Source organism: Suricata suricatta, chromosome 10 (genome assembly GCF_006229205.1).
Source record: "Suricata suricatta isolate VVHF042 chromosome 10, meerkat_22Aug2017_6uvM2_HiC, whole genome shotgun sequence".
Classification (NCBI taxonomy): domain Eukaryota; kingdom Metazoa; phylum Chordata; class Mammalia; order Carnivora; family Herpestidae; genus Suricata; species Suricata suricatta.
In genome coordinates, this window is record NC_043709.1 from 59,816,074 (window position 1) to 59,841,044 (window position 24,971).

At 45.1% G+C, this 24,971-nt stretch overlaps 1 protein-coding gene across 3 annotated transcripts; it reads right to left on the reverse strand.

Annotated features, from left to right (window-relative positions):
• Positions 1–139: 139 nt before the first annotated feature.
• On the reverse strand, positions 140–19,740 carry COPZ1 (coatomer protein complex subunit zeta 1). Of its 3 annotated transcripts, none has more exons than XM_029953167.1 (11): positions 19,566–19,704; positions 16,723–16,847; positions 16,102–16,231; positions 8,988–9,056; positions 7,578–7,659; positions 6,869–6,960; positions 5,230–5,285; positions 3,857–3,934; positions 3,660–3,711; positions 2,442–2,480; positions 140–1,588 (listed from the first exon to the last, which is right to left on the reverse strand). In XM_029953167.1, exons 2-11 carry the CDS (start codon positions 16,740–16,742, stop codon positions 1,541–1,543), a joined length of 666 nt encoding a protein of 221 aa, XP_029809027.1. In that variant the 5' UTR covers positions 16,743–16,847; positions 19,566–19,704; the 3' UTR covers positions 140–1,540. The 3 variants fall into 3 exon arrangements, with proteins under 3 accessions (XP_029809027.1, XP_029809026.1, XP_029809028.1); XM_029953166.1 differs by lacking the exon at positions 140–1,588 and adding an exon at positions 1,696–1,836 and having other exon boundaries at positions 19,566–19,740; XM_029953168.1 differs by lacking the exons at positions 140–1,588; positions 16,102–16,231; positions 16,723–16,847 and adding an exon at positions 1,700–1,836.
• Positions 19,741–24,971: the final 5,231 nt, after the last annotated feature.

Sequence of the window (24,971 nt, forward strand, 5' to 3'; positions counted from 1 at the left end):
GGGGGGGTGGAATGCTGGGGAGTCTCTGAGGTAGGAGGGAAGAAATATTATAAGATGGGGAGTGATGGGGGGATTGTAGAGGAATAGAAGCAGCTGCCAAAAAGAGAGGAAGAGGAACAGAAACATCACACAAAGGCAGTTTGGAAAAAGAAATCTGTTTTATTCCTCTTTGCACACAGCAGTATTATGAGGGTGGCTATCTCCTGACTCCATACAGGAGTCAGACACAAAAATGCCCCCTCAAATAGGCATTTCACCCCAGTTCAGTCTTGGAGAACTGGCAGTTAGGGGTGGGACAGAATTAAGTGTCAGGAAGGTTTTTTAAAGACATTTTTGTGGGAAGTTTTGGGTCGAGGGGAAAGATTAGACCCAAGAGTGGGTGTTCCATCCTCATCTTCCTGGGGAAATCCAAACCCCAAAGGTTTTCTGAAAGAAAAGCACCTCTCTCAGCGACCTACGACCTACGACCTACGGAGGGAAAGAGCCCAGACCTACTGCCGGATGTAAGGCTGAGGCAGAGAGAAGAGGGGGTTAAGTGGCAGAGACTGCAGACCCAGGGCAGAGGAGTGAAATGCATGTGGGGGAGCGAGGGGACAGAGCCCAGAGGCCCGAGTCATAAATCCCACCCCACCCCCAGTTCTGAGCAAAAACTCTTCTTCCTAAGATGAAAATGGGAGTTTTAGTTCAGGGACTGGCTTTGCTCCAGGGCACAGCGAGGACAAACCAGGCAAAGATCCCATGGGAGGTGAAGGGGAGTCAAGGTAGTGGACCAGGAGACGACACTCCTACAATGAACATTCGCAGACTCACAGAGGTTTTGAAGCTATGAGCCAGGATCAGAGCGAGAATGCAGCTATGACTGAAATACAGAATTTTATAAGCCCTATCCAATAAAATGTAAATCCCTACAACTCCCACTCTGTCCCCTGCCCATAAGCTGTTGCCCATCTTTCCTCTGAGGCTGGAGGACAGGGCAGTAAGAAGGAATGGGACGAAATGCTGAGGCCAGGGAGTGGGGCTGTGGCTAAGACTGGATATGTCACCCCCACTCATTCTATAGAAAAAAAATTCTCTCTCTCCCTCCCCTTGCTAACATATGGGCTGTTGGGATGAAGGCCTGGTAAAGGCAAAGGGAGGAAAACACTCAGCACATTCTTTCTCCTGCTTTGATGTCAAGTGTAGCTGCAGCAAAGGGCACAGAAGTAGAGAAGAAAATATGGGGAGTGTAGGAGAGTATAAGAGCACAATTCAGTGTAGAAAGGAAGAGGGTGCTTTCCCTAGCCGCATTTGAATCTAATGGGAGCTTTACTCCCAGGCTGTTTAAAAAAAAAAAAAAAAAAAAAAAAAGAGGTGTGAAGAAACAGGAAGCATAAAGGGATAAATGAGGGCTTGGAGGAGCAACCACAGACAGGATGGAAATTTAAGGATGCCTTGTGATCCCCGAGATGACCCTGAGCGCATCAGTTGGGGGACTGGATGAGGAGTCACAGCAGACATGTGGATTTTCTGAGGGGGTGAGGAGCCAGGAAGAATGAAGTCTTCACCGAAGGAGTGACCACTTGATCTGCTCTTTGGCTGACTGCAGCACCTGCAGGGACAAGGGCAGTAGTGAGGGACTGGCTGGTTGAGGGGGGGGGGGCGGGGCAGGGCAAGGACAGAGATTTGGGGCTCTCCTTCCCCTCACTTGCCTTCCCTGTCCTTAGAAGAATGGCAAATAGAAAATCCCCAAGGGCAGAGGGATGGGAAGAAGCTCTCTAAGGCCCTAGAGGACTGTCAGTTTGGGAAATTCCAAAAAAATTCAAATCCACTGGGGGGATGAAGAGAGAAGAGGTATACCTGGGAGGAGAGAAAAAAACTGGGGGTTACTGGACATATGTTAGAAAGGACGGGTTACCGCTTCCAGATGGACTTCTCAGTGAGAATTCCAAGTAGGCAGAAAACAGATCCCTCCCTTGCCTCCCGCATCAGGTAGACAATCTATCTGCAAAGTAGCAGGATGGATCTGCAAAACCTGCTTGTTCTAGAATATCCATTTCCAGCTTAGCCCTCATTTGAATAATAAGAGAAGAGAGAGAGAGAGAGAGAGAGAGAGAGAGAGAGAGAGAGAGAAAGAGAATGTGTGTGTGTGCACACACACACACACCATCTGCTTAAGGCAAGCCTGTGCCGGGGAATAAATCACTGAATGAGGCATCAGGCAGGGAGGATTTGAAGGGTACAGAGCAAGGCTGACAGCCACTGCTCATAGGGAAGTGGGACAGGAGTTGGGTGGGGCAGGGAGTGTTTGGCTATAGGAGTCCCAGTTCTCTGGAGTAAGAGGGAACCAAGAAAGGGGTGTCTTCGGCCTCTAGGTTCATTCTGACTAGGGCTGGGGTGGAGTGCTATTCTAGCCTCTTTAGTGACCCAGTCCATCTGGAGAGGAAGAAAGGAGAAAGTCATACCTGAGACACGGTTTGCTCCGTAAGGGGGACATCTTCACCCTATGGCAGAGAAAACAAGCATTTAGCATGGGAGAAAGCTGGAGAAAGACCTGACTGAAGTTTGGCAGTGGAGAAGAAAAAGGCAGATGCCCGACTTCTCAGTCCCTTCTAGGAAGTGCAGCCATAATTTTACTTGGCCAGAGGGACTGGGAGCAGAAAAGGGTCATTTCATCCATCCTCTGTTTTAAGGCAGGAGGACTTCTTAAGAGATTTATTCCATTCCAAGTAATCAGCAGGTTATCTGATCCTCAACTTCGGGGTGGGGGACCTGATTCCCTAGTCAGAGAAGACCTTCCCTGAATATCAATATCGCTAGGGAAAGGATGAGGGGGAGCCAGGGGTAATTTAATGGATCCCGCAAGGCCTGATGGGTAACGACAGCATGTTAATTCGAAGAAATAAACTGCTGCAACAGCAGCCTGAGAAGGGGAAGGCGGGAGTAGGGGGGGGACCTTCTCTCTCTCGCCACATAGAGACATATGTTAGAGGAGAAGATTAAACTATGCAAATGGAGCCCACGGCAGTTAAGGGAGAAGATTTCCCATTACCCGGCACTGTCAGCCTTCACTCTGTGGAGGTCAGAGCTGGGACATTCTATGAATGGGGAGATCTGCTTTGCTCAAACACCTAGGCACCCGACAGGTTGCTGGTGGGCTCTCTCTATACCCACCATGATCTCCCTAGCAGACCTGGAGGCTTCTATGGTTAACCCAAAGGCTCCTTTCTGGTGTCCCTAGCACCAAAGGCGGCCTGAGGTTCAGCAAATAAATGCTTCCTGATAGAGAGGTGCTGCCCTTAGTGATATAGGACGCTATGACAAGGAAGACACTCCTCTGCGTCACTTGATTGGGATCCATCCCCAAAGGAAGTATAAGCCAACCTCAACTTCCTTTATAGTTGCAGAATCATTCATAGTAAAGTTTCTTTTATTCATCTGTGACTCAATTAGGTGTGTACTAAATGTCCCCTCTGTGCAAAGACTGTATGAGACACTAGGTAGCAGGTGAGGGGCAACAGACAGTAGGCCCCTTCTGCTTCCCCTCTTTGAGACAATGAGAATTTGAAAGGGAAGGAGAAGGTTGTATGTTTTCTATAAGCACTGACCTTTAGATCAGCTTAGCAGGTGTGGCCCTAGAGGGTGGGTAGATGGGGGATGATGGGGAGCACCCTCTTGCTTACCCTTAATGCTACCCGGTGAACCACTTGCTGGGGATCACTCTCTAGGATCACTCTAAGAAGACAAAGAAGAGACAATTGTTCATTCTGTCCTGAAGGACAAACCCACTGTCACTAGGGCCACTTGCCTTAGGACAGAGGCAACTATCCCGCCCTCTCACCCCAGATCCAAGGAGGTCCAGGCAGGTCAGAAAACTCACCCTCCATCTACGATTTCATCCACAGCCAAAAAGAGCCCCTCCATGTTCTCCAGCAGAGCTCGCTTTTCTACATTTTTCCTGATTCCCCAAGAGAAGAGAAAAACCAGCCTATGTGTAAGAGGAACCTAGGACACTGTCTGGGTCGGGGATACTAAAGTAGATCAATAAAATGTCTCTACCAACCACACAGACTAAGAAGTAAGTAAGTAAATAAGAACTTTTTGGCTAATCCACTCTGATCTTATTCCTATTCTTAGTTGCTAAGGATCAGGAATGTCAGGAAAGAGATAAAAAAATAGTCAATTTCTGACTATTCAAGAATTTATTATACAGAGTTACTGTTTCTTCCCTACCTACCATGATGCTGCTCATGGCATTGCTCATAAACACTAACATCAGTGGGTGGAAAAAAGCAAATAAACAACTAAACCCAATCTGGAGGTGGCAGGAGGTGGAAAGGAGCTGAGTGCAAACTCTATTTGCACTCAAGCTCCGACAGACTTTCTAAGCCTCTCTCCATTCCCCCGTGCTCCCCCGGGTCCCCCTCCCTCACCAGCTCTTCTCAGGCCTTGAAAAGAAGCCCAACCAGGGGGCTGGGAACAGTCAGGGCCCTCATCCACCAGCTTCAGATCCGGTGGTTGTGCATGTGGCCAGTCACATCTGTCAGCTTGACTCTTTCACTAGATCACCGAAATGAAGTCTATTCATTCACCTGGCTAAGAAATAAATCATCCCCTTCCTGAGGAAATCGGAGCCATTCGCCCTGCTGATTTTGTGGGGCTGAGAGCGCCTGCTGTCTGTACTGGGTTCACTTGGGAGCTGCTAAGGGAATGAAATTCAGAGCCCTGGATGTTTTCAGGAAAAGTATCTTATATCTCTTCTGTTGCCCATCTACATGGGGAACAGAGGGCTTGCTGGGGAGGTGGAAGGGAGGAGAGGGTAAATGGCATAATCTTCCGGTCCTATAGAAACGAAAAACTAAGGGCTAAAGTTAAAAACGGGGAGGTTGCCTCCGTTCCCAGGGTACTGATGTCACCTCTGGGACACTTCCTTACACTTGGCCTTTCCCTACCTTCTAATGGAGTCTAGAAAAGCACCTTAAGGGGGCTAAGAGCTCTGACAGAGTCACTGGGTAATATGAGAGTAGACAGACACTGCTCCCTCCCAATCCCCTTTCTTGGGAGAATGATCCCACAGGAGGGACATACTTTCCATCCAGTCCTCCCCATCAGTGCAAATTACTCTGAAATAATAAGCCTAACTTCTCAAGGTAAATCAGTTCCCTGGAGCCTCTGCTAATTCCCCCACAAATCCCTGGGCCTGATGAATAGTGACTTTCTCTCCCAAGCAGATGTCAAGAATGGCCTGCTCACCTCAGCATCTGGCTCAATGAGTCAAAGAGGCAATTCAGAACAGCCATGAGCATCAGCTGTTGGGAAGAAGCAGAGGATAAGGTTCAAGGCCCTGAAAGCTGCTACCTGAAAACAAAACCTGCTAATTCATTAAGCATCAAAAGACACAGGTTTCACAAAGGACCAAAAGCATAAGGTGGAAGTCAGAGCAAAAACAGGAAGAGGACCTGTGGTTTCTCGCAGAAATAAATTCTGCCACACGATCCCACAATTTGAGATCTCTCTTTGACCAGACTGTTCAAACTTTCCTACCACAGTCCTCTATGGGTCTTTACCAATTGCAGAGATGTTACCTGATATCTTCGGTAAAGAAATGATTAACCAAACAATAACTAAGGTCAGGGAGTTAGTGGAAAGAGCATAGGCTTTGGAGTCAGACAGTTGGGCTGAAATCCCAGCTGAGCCGTTTCTACACATGTGACCCTGGGAAAGTTATTAGGTTGAACCATATGAAACTGCCATTTCTGTAGTTCAACAGTGGTCGTGTGCAAGCAATTTCATATTGTTCCTCACGTTTTGGTTTCCTCATCTATAAAACAAGAACACTAATACCCACAACTCACATAAGTGCTGTAAAGATTTGGTAACAAGGTACCTTACAAAGCACTTAAAGTAGTAAAGCAACTCAGAAAGAGTTGCTTCTCTCAAACTTTTACTTTTGCTTCAAACTATTGCGGGGGGGGGGGGGCTTATTGTTACTTATCTACTCTCCTAGATGTTGCTACTTGAGGTAAGTAGCTTTTCCTGTGCATAGAAAGCTGGTCAGGACTATAGTCACAGTTTTCTCAAGTGACCCATTCAAAATGTACGGCTTCAGCGTGATCCTGAATGTTGGCTATACCTGACCCAAGCTCAGTCAGGTGTGGAGCCTTCACAGTAGGAGCAAGCAATCCATCGACCTTGACCACACCTCAGAAATCTACCTCTGAAAACACTATGTAGGGAAGACCACTGATATCATATATCAGTATGTATTAAAACATATCTGGTATCTGCAAGATGAAGATAAAAGAGCAATGGGGGCGGGGAGGAGTGCCTGGCTGGCTCAGTTGGAGGAGCATGCGACTCTTGATCTTGAGGTCATCAGTTCAAGCCCCACACTGGGTATTTATTAAATATTTATTGTAATATTTAAATAAATATTAAATATTTATTTATTAAATAAATAAATCTTTAAAAAGAAGAGCAAGAGGGGAAAACCTGCATTCTAGGTTGATTTTTTTTTTAATTTTTTAATGTTTATTTATTTTTGAAAGAGAGACAGAGTGCGAGTCGGGGAGGGGCAGAGAGACAGGGAGACACAGAATAGGAAGCAGGTTCCAGGCTCTGAGCTGTCAGCACAGAGTCCGAAATGGGGCTTGAACTCATGAACCACAGACCACAACCTGAGCCGAAGTTGGACACTCAACCAACTGGGCCAGCCAGGCGCCTCTAGGTTGATTTGTTTGCTAGACCACATTTGTGAGGGCAGCAGGATTCTGACAACTTCATTAGCCCAGTCAGAAGCCAGAGGGACGTGGCACTTCAAGGGTCCAGAACCAGTAATGGAGTCCTGCCTGTGGTTTAGGAAGCAATAGCAAAGGGCAATGGGGATTCTCACCTCATTTTCGTAGGAGCTGCCAATCACATAGAAATAGAGATCGATGCTGCTTTTGTATACTACTGTCAGGCCTTCCAAGAGGGCGATTTCACCTGGGGGCAGGGGGAGGGTGGAGTCAGCTGTTGGTCCGAGGTAAGAAAGTCCGATAGAAGGAGTTACCATGCATTCCTGGCATCTAGCTGTTTGGGCTCAAGGAAGGTAGGTTGTAATAACATCCAAAGGCCAAAGTTGACCGGCTTTTTCTTTCCGGGTGGTAGAAGAAGGGAAGTGTAAACTTGGGGGAATCGAAATGTATCTTCTCCTCTGACCACCTCCCTGCCAACTACCCTTATTTCCCTTTTTGTATATGAGACAGGATACTAGCCGATCCTTCGGAGGTGAAAATGCAGAGCGGTCACCTTTACAGACTTCCATTTACCTGCCCTAATGGATGCGGTACAATAAGCAGAGCTGCAGTTAAATTTGTCAAGTGAGGCTCATAAATCCAGGGACTAGACAGGTAGCTAACAGCCAACCTTCCAGCACGGTATTCCCGCGTGAGGTACACTCACCTCCCCATTACATTTCTGAAGAGTTTATTATATGAGGGGAGGAGGAAAAGAGAGAGAAAAGGAGGCAGTCATTTTATCCTTTCTCTGCAGTCCTGCCGCCACCCCCTGCCCACCACGGTTCCCCCAACACCGGGAGCAATGAAAGGAAAGTGACCTACTGTCAGTCCGGTGGGTCTTGTTGAAAATGTTCTTCTCAAAGGCCTTTTGCTCCTTGACACTGGGGTAGGTGTCATCATAGTACTGGTCGGAGGGAAAGGAGATGGGTTGGGTCATTAGAGCAGGGAGCCCAAATGATTGGTGATGGTGCTTTGCCCTGGATTGTGGATTTCTTTCCTTCAAGGCATGGGGTGAGGGAAAAACACTGCCACGAAGAAGGAAGAACTATGGAGGTAGGGAATGGGCAGTGAGTAATCGAATACTAGAAAATTTTTAAAAATTTTAGGGACCCTGCCATAAGCAAGCCCACCTCACACTTCTAAGACTGTAAGGGCAGAGGCCTACAAGCCCTACGACGAAGCTCTAGCCCTGTCTGCACTCGAGGAGAACAATCCCAAGAAGAGTCTCATTGAGTGCTTCCCAGGAGCTACCCTACGTCAGGGAGCAGTGCTAGCAAACACAAAAGGCACTAGAGGCACAGAACACTTCTTCCAGACCCTCGATCACAGTACAAAGCTGAGGGATGGGGAAAGAAAGCCTGCAAAAACCTCCTTCCTCTAAAGGCAAACCCTGTCCAATCTCTCTCGGATCGTAGCTCTCTTTTCTGAAAACTGAAAGCAGGAGACCATCTAGTACATTGCTGAGCCCACTCCCAAGCTCTCCCTGGCACGGGGGCGGAGATGCAGGCTGCTAAATCGCTCTGCTCTTTAGGGGCTAATCCGTCGCAGTCAGCTGAAGACCTATGACAGGTCTGGCATTTAGTAACTGGATAACTGTTTCAAAAGGTGTCCTGCATAGTTACATCCAATTACAGGGAGGAACAGCTGGTGAATTCTAAACTAATCTCTACCTGCTGATTGATTTATGCTGTGCTCGCCTGGAGTTAACACACCAGGGACAGAAAATATTTCCACAGGAGGGGGGGCTATAAAGGGAGAGGAGAGGGGTGTCCTTTCTCCTCTCTTTCCATAGATCCAAAGTTAGAAACATCACACTGGGGAAATCAGGAGGTAACAAGCTTGGTGGTGACTGCAGACTTAGGGCTGGAATCCTGGAACTTGCCAGAGAATTTCCTGGGAAAACATGGGCAGGGTGACAAGGCAAAAGGAAGGGGGACAAGAGTGATGGGCATGGGCAGCCTGCTTCTCATATCCAGACACTGTACTGTTCAGAAACCAAGGTTCCCAAGCTTTTCCCTGCTCTGATGCTGACAACAAAGGAGGTCAAGTATGGAAGCAGGGCAACTAGGGCACAGAGGCAGTTTTGGTTTTATCCGGAGTGGTCACAGGAAAACGAGAGAAGTCTCAAAATTACAGTATCAAGGAATAGGAGTTAATAGGGGCAGTCCCCAGGTCCAAATCTCAGAATAAGTCTTTGTCTTACTCCTCAATGAATTTCAAAGGGAATCTCACCTTGGCAAAAAGTCGATCTCCATCATTGTCCAGAATCAGGATGGCTTTGACAGTATACAGGGAGGGTTCCTGAAGAGATATGAACATACCTTCAGTTCTGAAGGCTCCTGCTACCAGTGGCAAACCTTCCCCTAGTCCCACTGGGGCTGTAGGGGGTTACAGAGGTGCCTCTGCAGGTCCCCTATCCCACCCTGGTTAGATGTAGACAATTCCCACTGCGAATGCTCAAGTGGTGAATTGAGGGAGGGGGAATTTCAACAAAGAACTCCAAAACACCATCAGAGACACAGTTTCCTTGAGCCCGACTCACAGAGAATTTAATCAAGGTAGGTCATGCTGTTATTTCCAAATATTATGCTACAGTCATTTTCCAAATTATCCTCCCTCTCTGGTCTCCCATGTACAGGTAGGTATGGAATGTGACCAGATTAATTAATAGGCACTGCACGAGGTTATCTGAAAATAGGGTCGAATGCCCTAGTGTACTTGGAAGTTTCTGCAGTCCCAATGCAGTAGCAATGCAGAGGCATAAAGCAAGCCTTCCCTAAACCACCCACACACTGAGCAGAGGGAAATGAGCACGCATGCGTGTGCACACTCGTGCACACAAACACACCAGCTATGAATGCAGCCCAGTGAGACATCCATCTTCCAAGACTTCCCCTATGATCCCAATTCCTCTATGATACTCCCAGCACTACCGCTAAACTTGCCAAGACAAAAACCATTCTGAATTTTGGGGGAGTTAAGAAGCAGTAAGAAGAGGGTCTAAGCAGCCTTGAGTTAATGAGCAGGAGGGGAGAGTTCTTTGGCTACCAAAAGTCAAATTTTGAGGATAAACAGCTCTCACTTTGCAAAAGCTCCTCTACTCCTGCAACTTCTAAGGAACCAGTTAGCCAGGAGAGGCAAAGGAAGGAAGGAGGGAAAGGGAGGCAGTGTTAGGTGTACGGAAGGTGTCTGCAGGCTCACATTCCTTGAATTTTTTTTAATATATTTTTTTAAGCAGGCTCCACACCCAACATGGGGCTTGAATTCACAACCCCAAGATCAAGAGTCACATGCTCCACCAACTAAGCCAGCCAAGCACACCGCACATTCCTTGAATTTTTTTTTTAATGTCTATTTATTTTTGAGAGAGCGAGAGAGAGTGAGCAAGCAGGGGAGGGGCAGAAAGAGAAAGGGAGACCAGAGACAGAGAATCCCAAGCAGGCTCCACGCTGTCAGCACAGAGTCTGATGCAGGGCTCGCTCGAACCACCATGGACCACAAGATCATGACCTAAGATGAGATCAAGAGTCTGAAGCTTAACTGACTGAGCCAAGCTTAAACGACTGAGCCACTCAGGAGCCCCACATTCCTTGAATTTCTAATTAACATTACGTAACACTGATCCCCATCCCACCCCCCAACCTGGCTGTGAGACAAGGCTGTTGCCTCCCTTTCCTGGCTTTGCTTAGGAAACCCAAGGTCCTCACAGGGGCCAAATATAACCTCCAGGCATGTAACGTGTATTAAATAAAGACCCAAGAGTGAGCATGAAAGAATTATTGCCAAGGATCCAGAAACTGCAACCTCCACAAAGGTAAACTGTCTCATGAGGCACCAGGAGGTTTATGGTTCTATACAAAGAGCCAACACCGCCTCCGGGAATTAAGAATGAGAGTAAAGGGAACCCAGTCTTCGGACAACAGGGTGAAGAAGAATGTAAGCTTTCCTCACCTGAATTCTTGAGAACAGCAATTTTTGTCTCTTGTTCACTGATTTATTCCAAATGTCCAGAGCAACATGTGACACACTACACTCGGTATTTTTTGGATAATTGTGACAATAAATGAAGCTTGAGAATAAAGTAAAACATTTCTTGAGGCAGTAAGCATCTAGGGGAACTCTTATAATTAGACTTCCACATGCTGGTAGACGTTCTGGTGAGGCCATTTTGGGTGATATTACTACCAACGTGTCTCTGCTCTGATGAACACTCCACAGGATGCCAACTCTCTACACATTACTCCCCAGAAAAAATAATCTGTCTCAAACTAAGGAACTCTGCATCTAGCAGAGGAAAGTCCTCTAGCGTCTTATCTAAAAGTCACAAATGGAGAAGCTTTCCTAACTCCTAAACCCCACAGAAAGATCTCGCCCATAAAACAGGCTTAATTCTATATGTAGCAACTTGAGGGTCCAAACTCAACTGACCAAAAGGGAGACACCAATAGGAATGAGTTTCCTTCACAAAGGAAAAGAAGCTCACACAGAAGGAAATTCGGAAGAGATCATTTTTCCTACTTTCTCCTGGAAATCTCTGGCTCCGTTCTTCTCTTCACATTGAGAGAAACCTTGGAGAGCATCCTAATGGTTTAAACTGGGCATTTGTCTGGCATAGGTAACTGGTTCCTGCAGCCACAGAGTCTGGCATCCCTAGAAAGAACGGGATGGATCCCAAAGAAAAGATAAACCCTTATCGCCACCAGCCAACTAGGAGAGAGACAATGACCTTTGTGCCCCTGGAGTGTGAGTGCCTAAAATTGCTGACAAAGAGAGAAACAGATTCCCAGGTTCTGCCCCCTGGCCTTTCACTCTGGCTTCCTAGAAGACATTAGTTATCAAGGAAACCCCCCAAATAGGAACTGGATCTTACCGGGAAGGATAAAAGGCAGGCAAAGGAAGGCAGGGAGAAGACTAGATCTGACTTACTACAGCTCTGGAAGAGGTAAGAAGGCACTAGAGAAAAGGCTGGTCATTTCAGACTTCCAAAGGAATAACCGTACTAAATAAAACCATGAATGGAGGCGGGAGCCGATGTTGCTTTAACTCCACACTCTGTGACAGCTGGAGCGAGCAGCTTCTCTTTACGTCTCCTGCCACCTCCTGACTACAGCTGGTCCCACTTCAGCCTGGGGCCTTTACCTCTCAGGAGTGGGGAGGCCAAGAGTTCCTCTCATCCCATAAAACTAGCCAGTTTAACGGCCCCAGAAACCACTACTGGTAATGTAATTTCATTTTAAGTTTTTGCAAAGGGCGAGTTTATAAATAACTCCCAGCTATTGAGAAATGGGCCTCCTAGACAATGGACTAGGTTTGACCTTATAACACGTTAAATGCTGATTACTGAAAAAGACCCTACAAGCTTAGGCCATGTTCAAAGCATTTAAAAGGTCTATTCTTCCCTCCCACTCCCAAATGTGTAGCTGCTAGAAAGCTTTCGAGACAAAGTTCTGTGATGCACTGACTTTCAGAGAGCCACAGCCTGAGTGTATAACAGAACTTCACCTCAAATGCTAATAGTGCCTGGAAATATGTAGGCAGATTGTGGGAGGTTGGGTGGCTCAGACGGATTTTCATGTATGTTTTTATTGTCAAGAAGATTAGACTGGAGTCCTCAGGAGTGCTGAAACAACAAACAAGCAACCAGACTGCTGCAAAGGAGTCTCTGATCTCAATCAGAGGATTTCTGTAGCCTGGTGAAAAACAGCATCTCCCAGTACCCCCAGGCCACACGGGACTAGTGGGGAAGTCATTCCTAGTGCTGCCCCCTGTGGGCCTTCATATGACCTGCAGCTTCCTCAGGATTACAGTCAGGAAAAATATTCAAAAGGCAGCTCTATTTGTGTGTCTTGGAAGTCAAACTAGGAGAGATGGGCTCTGAAGAAGCATGGAATGAAGTCAGTTCACAGCGTACAGAGTAAGAAGGCACTCTGGGGTAAGATCATGAAATGTCACCAGAAGAGGAAAGTCGGGGGAGGGCGTGGGGAAAGGGGAGTCTTTGCAGCAAGCAGACAGGAAGGATATTTGGGGGCTAAGACTAATTTTTTTTTTAATTCATGGGAGAGAGGGGATGTGACCAAGAAGCTTTTGTGGAGCTAGAGGATGCTATCCACACAGCTGAAGGAGCACAAGTGAGAATCTGGTTGAGAGGCCTTGAAAAATTTCATTTTCCACTTAGAAAGAAATATTTATGGCCACTTCAAAAAGTAGTACCCTGGCTTGGCAACTGGTCTTGATCAATAATAAACAACATGCTCTTCCCTCGACTCTATTTATTAATTTGGTTTTTTTTTTACATAGGCTTCCTGCCCACCGTGGAGCCCAACGCAGGGCTTGAACTCATGACCCTGAGCTCAAGACCTGAACTGAGATCAAGATTCAGATGCTCAGCCGACTGAGCCACCCTGGTGCCCCAACTCTATACAGTAAAAGCAAGGCAGTAAAAACTAGAAGGAAAAATCCCTAGATACCAATCCCAGCTCTACATAGCGAAGCAGGTATTTTGCCCCGACTCTGTGCCAACTCCTTTCAAATGAAAGGCTCCTCTGGGGTTGAGGCCTCCAATTTGCCAGCCACAAGCCTAGGGACTTCAAACCAAAAGAAGAATTAGCTCAAGGCTTTGACAGGGAAGTTTTCACACACTACCCGAGGGTTTGCTTAGATCCGAGCACAATTCAGGAAAGACTAGGAGCCACAGGTTCCACAGAACATTACCCAGCTGCCACAAGACCAAATATTGGTTATAAACACAAGTCTGAACACAAGTCTCAGGGAGGAAGAAGTGACGTCCAGAAGAGACACCGAGAAAGAATCTTCCCATCTGACACAGAGAGAAAATGTGAAAGCACATTTTCCCTAAGAACACAGCCACTATAGGGGAAAATGTCTCTGAACTCCTAAAATCCTTTATTATAATCTGGGTCAGCCATTAAGTCAAGTTCTACCTTTCTGAGGGACTCCGCCTCTTAATCAGAGAAATGAGAGGCCTGACTGAGATCGGTTAAGGTTAATACCTTAAGTTACAGATAGATTTTCATGTATGTCAGACCTTTTTGATAAGCTGATGAAATTTATGGACCCCATGACCAGAAAAATACACATTCACAAATTCTTATGATTTCAAGGAGCTCAGTTAGAATTAAATATGATACTTTGTGAGGATAATAAGATGGTGTGGAGAGGGGAGGGAAAGGGGGAAAATGAATGATACTTTTGTATATCACCCCCTCTCCTCTGTGTCGTACCAAATAATGACTTCAATAAATATGTGTGGCCTTCATAAATTTAGTAAATATGACTGAGAAAACTAACACAGCCAGCAGGGGGAGCAAAGGTCGGCACCATACCCCTCCAGCCTTCAGTGACAAAACTTGGCTGTGAGACAGCCAAGGACAAAGGTAACTAAGCCCAAGCTCTTCAGAAAGGCAAAACCTCAAGTCCTCTCTTAAAATTCAGAAAGCCAGGCCACGTGGCTGGCTCAGTCGGTAGAGTATGCAACTCTTGGGCTCAGGGTTGAGTCTGAGCCTAGAACTTTTTTTTTTTTTTAATTTCAGAAAACCTTATCTGGAGTTTTCCCCAGAGGCCCCACAGTCAATTCTCCAACTGTTATGAAAGTCAAAAAATTACAGAAACGCAGGACAAAGCAAGTAGCACTGGAAAGAGAGATGGGCCGAACAAGTGGAAATCAGAGCACTCCACACCTGAGGCCTGAGAGCAACATTAGAACTTCCCGCTTTCTCAGTTTGGTAATCCAAGAGCTCTCATTTAAATTTCATCAGTAAAGGGGAAAATCAGATGGAACTAGATCTATTTCTGCAGAGTCCTTGTTTATGATGTTTCCTGTTATCTGCCCACACCCCCAGTCTGCAAGTAGTTGACAGTCTCTGCGTCCCAAAATTCAAAAGCATGCCCTAAGGTGTAACTGCTATCCCCTGCTCAGTTTCAGTCTCCTTCTGAAAAGTATACAAATAATAGAAAAGGAGTTGAAGAAAATTGATAGAGCTAACCAAACCAACTGGCTGTAGGTGGGGATATCTGCCTTGACACGGCGGGGGGGGGACTAAAGGGCCAGAAAAGGAGACGCATTTCACCCGCAACCTGTGACTTAGGTTACCCAGCAGTAAAGTCTTCTGAAGAGAAGGGTATGGTCAAACACCAGAAGAGGAAAAAGCTAGGAAATCTAAGGATAAAGAGAACTCAAGTAATCTGATCTGGGGAAAGCCTATTCTGTATGGAATCAGGGAAGACGGGATTCGAGAGGGCCCTTGCCAGTACAGGCATCTTATAAAGTGCATGGACTTAACCCCCCCAATCCATCTTCGTCAGCTGCTTGAGGGCATCCTGCCTTCCATCTTTCTAATTACTCTAGTGTAAGTGGATAGGTGGACACGGATTCTTTATTCCTGTTTGAGCCTTTATTGGCTTCTTGATTTCCCCTTTCCATAACTAGTTGCCAAAATCCTAACTCTAACCAAGTCGTGTCAACAGAGTAAAGAACAGTAGCAAATATCTAGATTTTAAAAAAGACCCTAAATCTGCCACTAGGTTCCCTCAAATATCTGGATAATTGCATTCATCCTCTGCTTCACAGGGAAGACCTGGCTTCTCAAAGGTCTGACTTTCTTCGCAGGGAGACCCCCTCCTCCTCTTTTGACCGGGTGACAGCTCCTCTAGACCTTTGATATAATTTATACCTTGCCGGGGACCAACTCTTTCCCACTACTGTGAAGGAGAGGGAAAAAATATATATAAATACGTCGGAAATCTATAACGAGGTCTTCTTGGAGGGCAAGACATGGAGAGAGTTAGAAGCAGCGTCAATTGCTCTTTGGGGGTTTTAGTTCAAGCCGAGGTCTGCTTCCAGCAATCAACCATTAAAACAAGCCGGCCAGAGTAACAGCACAGTTTATTCTGATCATTTAATTTGAAGTGTCAATAAATTAAACTTCAATCAATTAAACTAGGTGTGCAATAACCCAGATGGACACCCCGACACCAACATAATCACAATAAAAATTTTTATGGCTGCCAGGGACCTCACCGGGGGCAGTGCTGGCACAGCTCGCGCCCTAGCTGAGAAATATATCTCCACGGCGCAGGAACGAGGAGATTGCTTCTTCTAACGAAATGCAGGGGCCAGGCACCGGCAAGGACGCAGCTGGGAGAGGGGCACTGGGGACTGCCAGGAACGAGATGGGAGTGCTTTGGGGGCTTAATGTAATTGATACCTTTGCCCAGAGCAGGGGGAGGGGGCATTTAGGCCAAGTACCTCCACTGTTAGTGCCAGAGGAATTTAACAAAAGCCCCATTAAGATGATTCAGGAAGCGAAGGCCACAGAGCAATATCAACCTTTAGGTCACTGATGTATTCTGCATAGTTTCCTCCTCCATCTAGTGCATGCTCTTGTGCACTCTGGATGCCCTGATTTTTGAAGGAGCCGAGAATTTGGGATGCGGTCCTTGTTTTAGGATAAAGAATGCTGTAAAGGGAAAGAAAGAATGGAATTAAGTCGTCTGAAAAGCACTAGGAAAACACTCAAAGTGAATCCAGAGAGGATTAGGAAAACTGAAACCTATGAGGAAAGATTTAAGGATCTAGACTGCTAGAGTAATTTAGCTTTGAGAGAGAAGAAAAAAAAAGGTAAAGGGGGAAGGGAAGAAGGGGATAAGTCATTATCTTTAAGTTTTCATAGGTTATTAATGGAGAATGGTGACCTGCAGAGATCCCTCTCCATTCACAGAGAAGAAAGGGAGCACCAGCAGAAAACAGCAGGAGAGAGGAAGCTAAGTCCAAAGATGCAGGCTTGGAGCACCATTAAGCACTGGGAAGGAAGTCAATGAAAGGGTCTCTTTCCTTAAAGACTACAAGAGGACCTGAGGAAGATTAGACAAATCTGCTTGAAACCTAGAGCTAGATTACTTAATTCAAAAAGAAATGTGACCCAAAAGTACCTAAATGAAGGGAACCTACCGGTATTTAGAAATCCCCATAATCAGATCAAGTTTCAGCAGATGTTTCTTCTTGATGCTCTCTAGATCACCCTTCCCTTCTTCTCAGTATCCTGTGGCTGCGTGCCATGTAGAGGTGAGGATGGGCTACATGTTCATCAGATTTCCGCAGAGGTCCAGCCAAACCAGGAAACAGAAATGTGAGAGGAGGAAGCCTGCAAGAACTTCAGAAGGGGTCTGGCCTCTTTAAGGAGTGGTCTGTTAAATATTATCAGTAAACTCTAGTTCAGTAGAGAGCAAGGAAAGATCCAGGGATTCCTCACACTTTTCACAAAGATGACGGTGATTTAAGTAATCAGGAGATGGTGCTGAGAAACGGCGAAGGGATGAGGTTGAAAAGGACAAATGCAGAAGGGTAATTCTGAATCCAACGGAGCTAAATTCCACAAGCCAGTTTGTGAGGGTAGAGAGAAATAAAAATTTAGGAAGTATCACCTGATTCTCAACTAGGGTTCCTCATCTAAAGCACTGAATACTGAAAACTATTTAAATAATTACTTTTTTTATTTTTAACTTCTCCCAAGGATGGTACAAACTAGTGCCATTGTGGCTACAGAGAAGTTGATTCATTACATTAATGAATGCCTCAGGGCTTACTTCTCTCCTAGAACTCTGGCTGAGAAAGGCTGGAAAGATGAGAAAGATATATAAATTCTTAATTGGGGCCCCAAATTATAATGAAATTGTAAAGAGCTGACACAGAGGAAGGAAAATATTAGTTCCATATCAGAAGAACTTTGGAAACCAGCACACAAATTGATACCTGTTAGTACTTTGTCCCCAACAAAAGCTTTATATAACTGATGTTTAAAAGTACAATTCTGCATATTGGAGAGGTAGAAAGTCCACGATGAGAAAACCTACAGTAACAACAGAGAGAGACTTGGTCTGACAGGATGAGGAACCAAAATTTAATCCCAGTTTTGACATGTGCTTCCTGGAGCAAGCTCTCTTCCCTATAATTTGGTTTCCCCTAAATTCATTACATAGATTTCTCATGACAAAGAATCAGTATGGTTTTATATTTATTATTTTTAAAAGGATTATTTACTTTTGAGAGACAGAAAGAGAGAGAGAGAGAAAGCATGAGTAGGGCAACGGCAGAGAGAGGGAGACACAGAATCTGAAGCAGTCTCCAGGCTCCAAGCTGTCAGCACAGAGCCGGGCATGGGGCTCCAACTCACGAACCGGGAGATCCTGACCTGAGCCGAAGTCGGACGCTGACTGAGCCACCCTGGCGCCCCAGAATCAATATGGTGTTAAAAACAAAGTTAAGGGGTCCCTGACCGAGGTAGCAGGAATCTTGGGTACAGATCAAAATGGATACAAGGAAGAAGCAGACTGAAATAGACTTCAACAAGGAAGCAGAGACTGAAAACAGGTAGGAGAAAATGTGTGAGACTTTCACATTTCGCAACTCACCACTACACACAGATTCCTTATTAAGAGGGCTCCCCAAGCATCACGTCCCTCATTCCCAATACCTCTATGCAGATTCCCTTGTAAACAGATGCAGAGAGCATTTTAAAAATTCCTAAAAACTTCCAAAGAAACGAGTTCCCTGGAATTTATCCTACTCTGTTAACCCGTCAAGAATACTGGCTAATTGCCTGGTACAAAAAATATCTTATTAAAAACTATTCAGGAGGTGGCTGGCTGGCTGAGTTGGTGGAGTCTGCGGCTCTTGATCTCCAGGTGGTGAGTCAGAGCCCAACATTGGCTGCAGAGATTACTTAAAAAATAATACATTTAAAATTAAAAAAAAAAACCTCATACGGTTGCTATCTAGCCTTGACCAATTCACACGAAGGGAAGGAATTATCCCTATCTTTGCCATGTTGAAAGAAATCAAACCTGCTTTCTCTTCTACCTGATGAAAATCTGAATATGTAACATGTATTAGAACAGAAAAAGTGCAAGAAAACGTCATTGGAAAGAGCCTTAATCAAGGAAGGAGGTTGGGCTCTGAATTCCTAAACACACATCCATATTAACATCCCCACACTGTAAAACAGAGCACTTTAGAGAGAAATCCTCTAAACCAATTCTAAAGAAAGGGTAATAGTATTTTAACAGGCAAAAGAGATCATATGGGTAAGGAAGCTAAAACACTCCTTTAGCCACCAAAATTCTCATATAACCAGAGGGACAGTTAGCAGATCTTGCCATAAGAATTCCTAAAGTTTTAGTGGGGAGAAAAACTGAGAACAGAATAAGGAAAAATATTCTCTAATCCGTGCCAACTTTATCAGGTATTCCAGAACTTCGACTGAATACATTTACCATAACAAAACTACATAATGAGGATTAACAGGAGACCGAAGTAAAAAGAAAACCGTTTTCTTAAGATATGTAACAGAAGTGTCAACGGAGAGTCAAACTATGACAACCACCAGGAGGACCCTGTGATGACAAACAACTTCAGTCTAGTTTTATAGTTTGGGGCCAGTTTGGTGGTTTGGAGAAAATCAAATCAGAGTATCATTCATAATGCTCAGAATCAGGGGAAATCTAAAGGGCCTCAATCCAGTACGCTTATGATCCTATGCGTTCTGAGGACTCCATGTGCTCCCTTCAACTTTCCTCGGATCTGCCCCCTGCCCGGAAGAGCTTCCTACTCTAAACCGAGGCTTTACCTCCTACAGTTCCTACACTAGGCCACACGCTTATTCCAGGGGCTGGCTGAAGCTTCGGTCCCCGAGGATTACCCCGAATTCCCTTTTGTACCCCTTCCCAGTCAAGTTGAACCCCAACTCCCAGCCCCTCTGGACACCGCAGCATCTCGGCTGCCCCTCCGGCTCCTACCAAAATCAGCGCCTCCATCTTGCCCCGCAGCTGGTGCCGACGTGGAGCCGCAAAAGCAACACCGCCGCTGATTGGCCCTACATCCTCATTAGACCCCACCCAGGAGGAGGATTATTGGACTATATCGTACCAGCTATTGCTCTATTAGCCAATCAATGTACTAGTTTGCTTAGCGGAAGCAAGGTGTCCAGCCAGAAGGCGCAAGCATTTGATTGTCAGTTTAAACACTCAATACAACGCCAAAACCTCAAGGTTGAATGGGGCGGGAGGGTCAGTGGGGCGGGGTTGTTTCCATGGGGAACAGAGGAAGCGACTGTTCATTTTCAATTGGCGGAGAGGAGACCACGTGATATCGTAGGCCTGATTTAGCTGCTTTAATCCGCACTCCCTTTAGGGGGCGCTGGGTCTCCTTAGCCCTTAATACTGACCGTTTGTGACGGAATCTTACCCTAATCCCCATTCCAAGAGCTGTGTATTAGGTAGACCCTTGACATCCAAGGTTGCTTTAGCAAACACTGCTAGCTCTTCCCTCAGACTTACTGAGTTCAGCATCCTCACAGAAAGTCTGGACGAGCACAGAGTTAAAGCCAAGAGATGCCCTGTGTGTTAAATGAAACAAGGCTACTGGGAGTTAACAATTTCCCCAAGATGGAGTCCAAGGTTTTGCTGGGCCCAAGGAATGACAAGAAGCCAATGAGTTTTCTAAAAGCAGATTTTCTTTGACTGGATGTGAAACGGGATTTTAGAGCTTTGGACACTAGAGAGAGTGGGAGGGACTAAGGGGTAGAGGGTCTAGGATTAGGAAGGGTGTAGGGAACAGGGTCTGCGGTTTTCCAGTAGGGACAAGCTGTTGCAAAATGAGAAAAGAGAAGTTTACTGAATGCAGGGATTTCACAATATGGAAAGGTTTTGACAAAGTCTAGCTTTCCCCTACCCCTAGGTTCCTTGGTCCTGACACCCCATAGGTCAGGGACGGGACACTGATTGCCTTATATTATCTCTACAGGGATTTTCCCCCCTATTTCTGAGAAGTATGTCTTCAGGAGCTCTCCAAGAAGAGCATCCAAACCTATCCAGGAGTTTTTCTAATAATTTCAGAGTAGAGTCAAAGGGCCTAAGAGAAATGTATAGAATGATACAAACTACAGAGCTAACATATGCTATGAAGGAAGATATATGATTTTCTGGTAAAGCCCCAGGTGACAACCCTCACATCTGGAGAAAGGGAGGGCTTAGGCATTATCTGTTCCAAGTGTCTGAATGGAGAGTTATTCAAATATTTAGTTAGCATTGTGCCTGGCATCACAAGGTTATCCTTACCTTGGCAGCTTAATGACAACACTAACATTTGGGGTGTCTGAGTGACTCAGTGGGTTAAACATCTGACTCTTGATTTTGGCTCAGGTCATGATCTCACAGTTGGTGAGTTTGAGCCCCTCATGGGGCTCCTCAATGTCAGTGCTTAGGTTTTTCTCTCTCCTCTCTCTCTGCCCCTCCTGTGCTCACACATGTGTACTGTCTCTCTCAAAATAAATTAATTAATTTTTAAAAAAACTAACATGTAGGGGCGCCTGGGTGGCTCAGTCGGTTAAGCATCCGACTTCAGCTCAGGTCATGAGCTCATGGTTCATGAGTTTGAGCCCCACATCGGGCTCTGTGCTGACAGCTCGCTCAGAGCCTGGAGCTGCTTTGGATTCTGTATCTCTCTCTCTGACCCTCCCCTGCTCACACTGTTTCTCTCTGTCTCTCAAAAACAAATAAAAAAACATTTAAAAAGAAAAAAAAAAACACCTAACATTTAATGACTATCTACTATGTGCTAGTCACCTGCTAAATCTCTGAGTACATTATTTAATATTTTTAGAAAAATTTTATGAAGTAGATGGTTATCATTCCCATTTTATAGAGAAATTTATAGAGTTTGGAGCAATAATCTACTTAAGGCCATACAATGATTAATTGGCAGCCATACATTCAACATAGGAGGTCTGGTTCTAAAACTATGTTGTTACCTACAATCCACTCTTCTGAACTGTGGTATGGCCTCTTGTGTATTCCAGTCCCATCTGAGGTAACTTACACCAGTGCTGGATGTTCTATAAGGCCATGAGGAGGAAAAATGGGGAAGGAGGAGGGTCCTTTCTCTTTAACAGAATAACTGACAAATTTTAACAGTCAGACACTGTTCCAAAAGACAGCTTATTCTATTCTCTCCAGGCTATTAGGTGACTGTGCTGTAGGGGGAAGACAACTGGCTGGATAGGAGACATTAACTCTTGTAGTGACTTGGCTTTAATAAGTGGGAGATTTCTGGGGCACCTGGATGACCCCATTGATAGGGTGTGCGTGGCTCTTGGTCTCACGGTTGTGAGTCTGAGCTCCAAGTTAAAGAGAGATTATGTAAAAATAAAATCTTTGGGAGCACCTGGGTGGCTCAGTAGGTTAAGCGGCCAACTCTTGATTTTGACTTGGATCATGATCTCACAGTTCATGAATTCAAGCTCCACATTGGGCTCTGCACTGACAGTGTGGGGTTCCTGTTTCCCTCTCTCTTTGCCCCTCCTATGCACTCTCTCTCTCTCTCTCTCTCTCTCTCTCTCAAAAATAAATGAATTGGGGTGCCTGGGTGGCTCAGTCAGCTAAGCATCTGACTTCGGCTCAGGTCATGATCTCAGAGTCTGGGTTCGAGCCCGCATCAGGCTCTGTGCTGACAGCTCAGAGCCTAGAGCCTGCTTCAGATTCTGTTTCTCCCTCTCTCTCTGCCCCTCCCCCACGCACACAGTCTCCCTGTCTCAAAATAAAGACAAAAATTTTTAATTAAAAAAATTAAAATTTTAAAAAGTAATTAATAAATAAAATAAAACCTTTGGGGCACCTGGGTGGCTGAGTTGGTTAAGCATCCAATTCTTGATCTCAGCTTAAGTCTTGCTCTCAGGTTCTCAGGAACTCCACATTGGGCTCCATGCTGGGCATGAAGTTTACTTAAATAAAAAATTGTTTTTAAGCTTAAAAAAAATAATTGAGAGACTTCTGGTAAGTCATTGTACCCTGTCTGCACTATAGCAGCCACTTCTGGAAAATAGGGAGGCTCAGACAGAACTTTTTTTTTTAGATTTTATTTTTCAGGATGTCTGGCTGCATCAGTTAATAAAATTTTTTTAATGTTTTTATTTATTTTTGATACAGAGCGAGATAGAGCATGAGAGGGGAAGGGGCAGAGAGAGAAGGACACAGAACCAGAAGCAGGCTCCAGGCTCTGAGCTAGCTGTCAGCACAGGGTCTGACGCGGGGCTTGAACCCACGAACGTGAGATCTGACCTGAGCCGAAGTCGGAGGCTTAACTGACTGAGCCACCCAGGTGCCCCTGCATCAGTTAATAGAGTGTGTAAATCTTGATCTCAGGATCATGAGTTCAAGCCCCATGTTGGGGGTCTTAAAAAATAAAATCTTTTCTTTTTATTTTTTTAAAGATTTTTTTGTTGTTGTTTGTAAGTCATCTCTACCCCCAACATGGGGCTCAAACTCAGGACCTCAAGATTAAAAGTTGCACACTATACTGATTGAGCCAGCCAGGTATCCCCCACCAGAGCTTTCTAGGGCCCTATCTAGAGTTAAAGTTCTACCATCTTTCCTGGTTCTTTTGCTTCTATCTCCCCTTCACCTGGAAAACCTTTAGAATCAATCACATAGGAAATGTATACGTCCTTCAGCCCCCCATATATACACACACATGTAATATAAAATCATGCATATACGATTATGAACAATTTATTAAAAATCCACGAAAGGGGTGACTGGCTGGCGCAGTCAGTGGAGCATGTGACTCTTGATCTCAGGGTTGTGAATTCAAGCATCGCGTTGAGTGTAGAGATTACTTAAAAATAAAATCTTTAAAAGAAAGTGGGGGTGGAGAAAAAGACTGAAAGAAAATATACCAAAATGTAACTAGTGGTGTTTTTGAAGTGCTAGGACTCTTTTCAGTGTTTCCAGATTTTCCAAGTGTTCTAAAATGCGTGAGTGCTGGGGTGCCACAGTGGCTCAGTCAGTTGAGCCTCGGACTCTTGATTTCAGCTCAGATCATAATCCCAGGGTCTTGGAGTTAGGCACTGCACTGCACTCTGAGGTGAGTGCAGAGCCTGCTTAAGATTCTATCTCTCTCTCCCTTTGCCTCTTTCCCCCGCTCTAATGCGTGCACTTTCTCTCTCCCTCCCTCCCTCCCTCCCTTCCTTCCTCCATCCCTGGATGGAGGCACCTGGGTGGACTTCAGCTCAGGTCTTCATCTCAGGGTTTGTGGCTTCAAGCCCTGCCATCTGGTTCTGTGCTACAGCTCGGAGCCTGGAGCCTGCTTCAGATTTTCTGTCTCCCCCTCTCTTTGACTCTTACCCACTTGCACTCGCGCGCTTTCTCTGTCTCTCAAAAATAGACCTTAAACATTTTTAAATATATTAAACAAATAAAAAATTAGATAAACTTTTAAAGTATGTGAGTGCTATTTTAGAAGAAGACAAATAAGCTGTTTAAAAAAAAACTTTTAATAAACTATTTTTTAAAGGACAAAATCAACTTCTTCCTATGAAACCTTCTCCAAAGTCTCCAGGTAGAGTTAGATGACTCCTCTTTGTTGACATTGTCGACTCTTGTCATAGCCATGTTATAACACGTGGACCTAATTCACTAGACCTTGCTATCTATGTCCCATTAATTTAATTTTTTAGCATCCTAACCCTCAAATGGTAACACTCAAACAGTGTTTACTGATTAGGATGAACATTTGTGAAAATGCAAGATACAAAGATGAATGAACAGTGTCAAAGGGAAGTTTAGGATTAAAAAACAAGGACCACAGATATTGAGAAGAGGGTGATCCCTCAAAATTGGTCAGGGAAGGTGGTCAAGGTCTGAGAAAAGAGGAGGGAGGAGGCGTTGAGTTAGGTCTTCCAATACTGACATGCCAGGTAGAGTGTGCTATGAATAAAGGTATAGAGGTTGGGATGTATAAAAAATCATTTTTGGGGGGCATCTGTGTGGCACAGTCAGTTGAGCATCTGACTTCAGCTAAGGTCATGATGTAGCAGTTTGTGAGTTTGAACCCCACACTGGGCTCTGTAGTGACAGCTCGGAGCCTGGAGCTTGCTTTGGATTCTGTGTCTCCTTCTTTCTCTGCCTCTCCCCTTCTCGCTCTCTGTGTCTCTCCAAAATAAACATTTAAAAAAAATTTTTTTAAGAAACCTTTTTTTTACTTTTTAATTGTAAAACAAAGTAAGCTACTTTTATGTATTTTATATATAACATAAATTTTACATTTTAACCATTTTTACTGGTTACTGTCTGTGACATTAAGTACATTCATATTGTTGTGCAACCGTCACCACCATCCATCTCCAGAACTTTTTCATCATCCGAAAC

Coding starts and splice junctions, on each gene's coding strand:
- COPZ1 (XM_029953166.1), bottom strand. CDS start 16,742: ATGGGGATTTCTAAATACCG. Junction 7,660..8,987: donor GAGATCGACTTTTTGCCAAG/GTGAGATTCCCT, acceptor CCCTCCGACCAG/TACTATGATGACACCTACCC. Junction 2,481..3,659: donor TTCACCGGGTAGCATTAAGG/GTAAGCAAGAGG, acceptor TCTCTGCCATAG/GGTGAAGATGTCCCCCTTAC.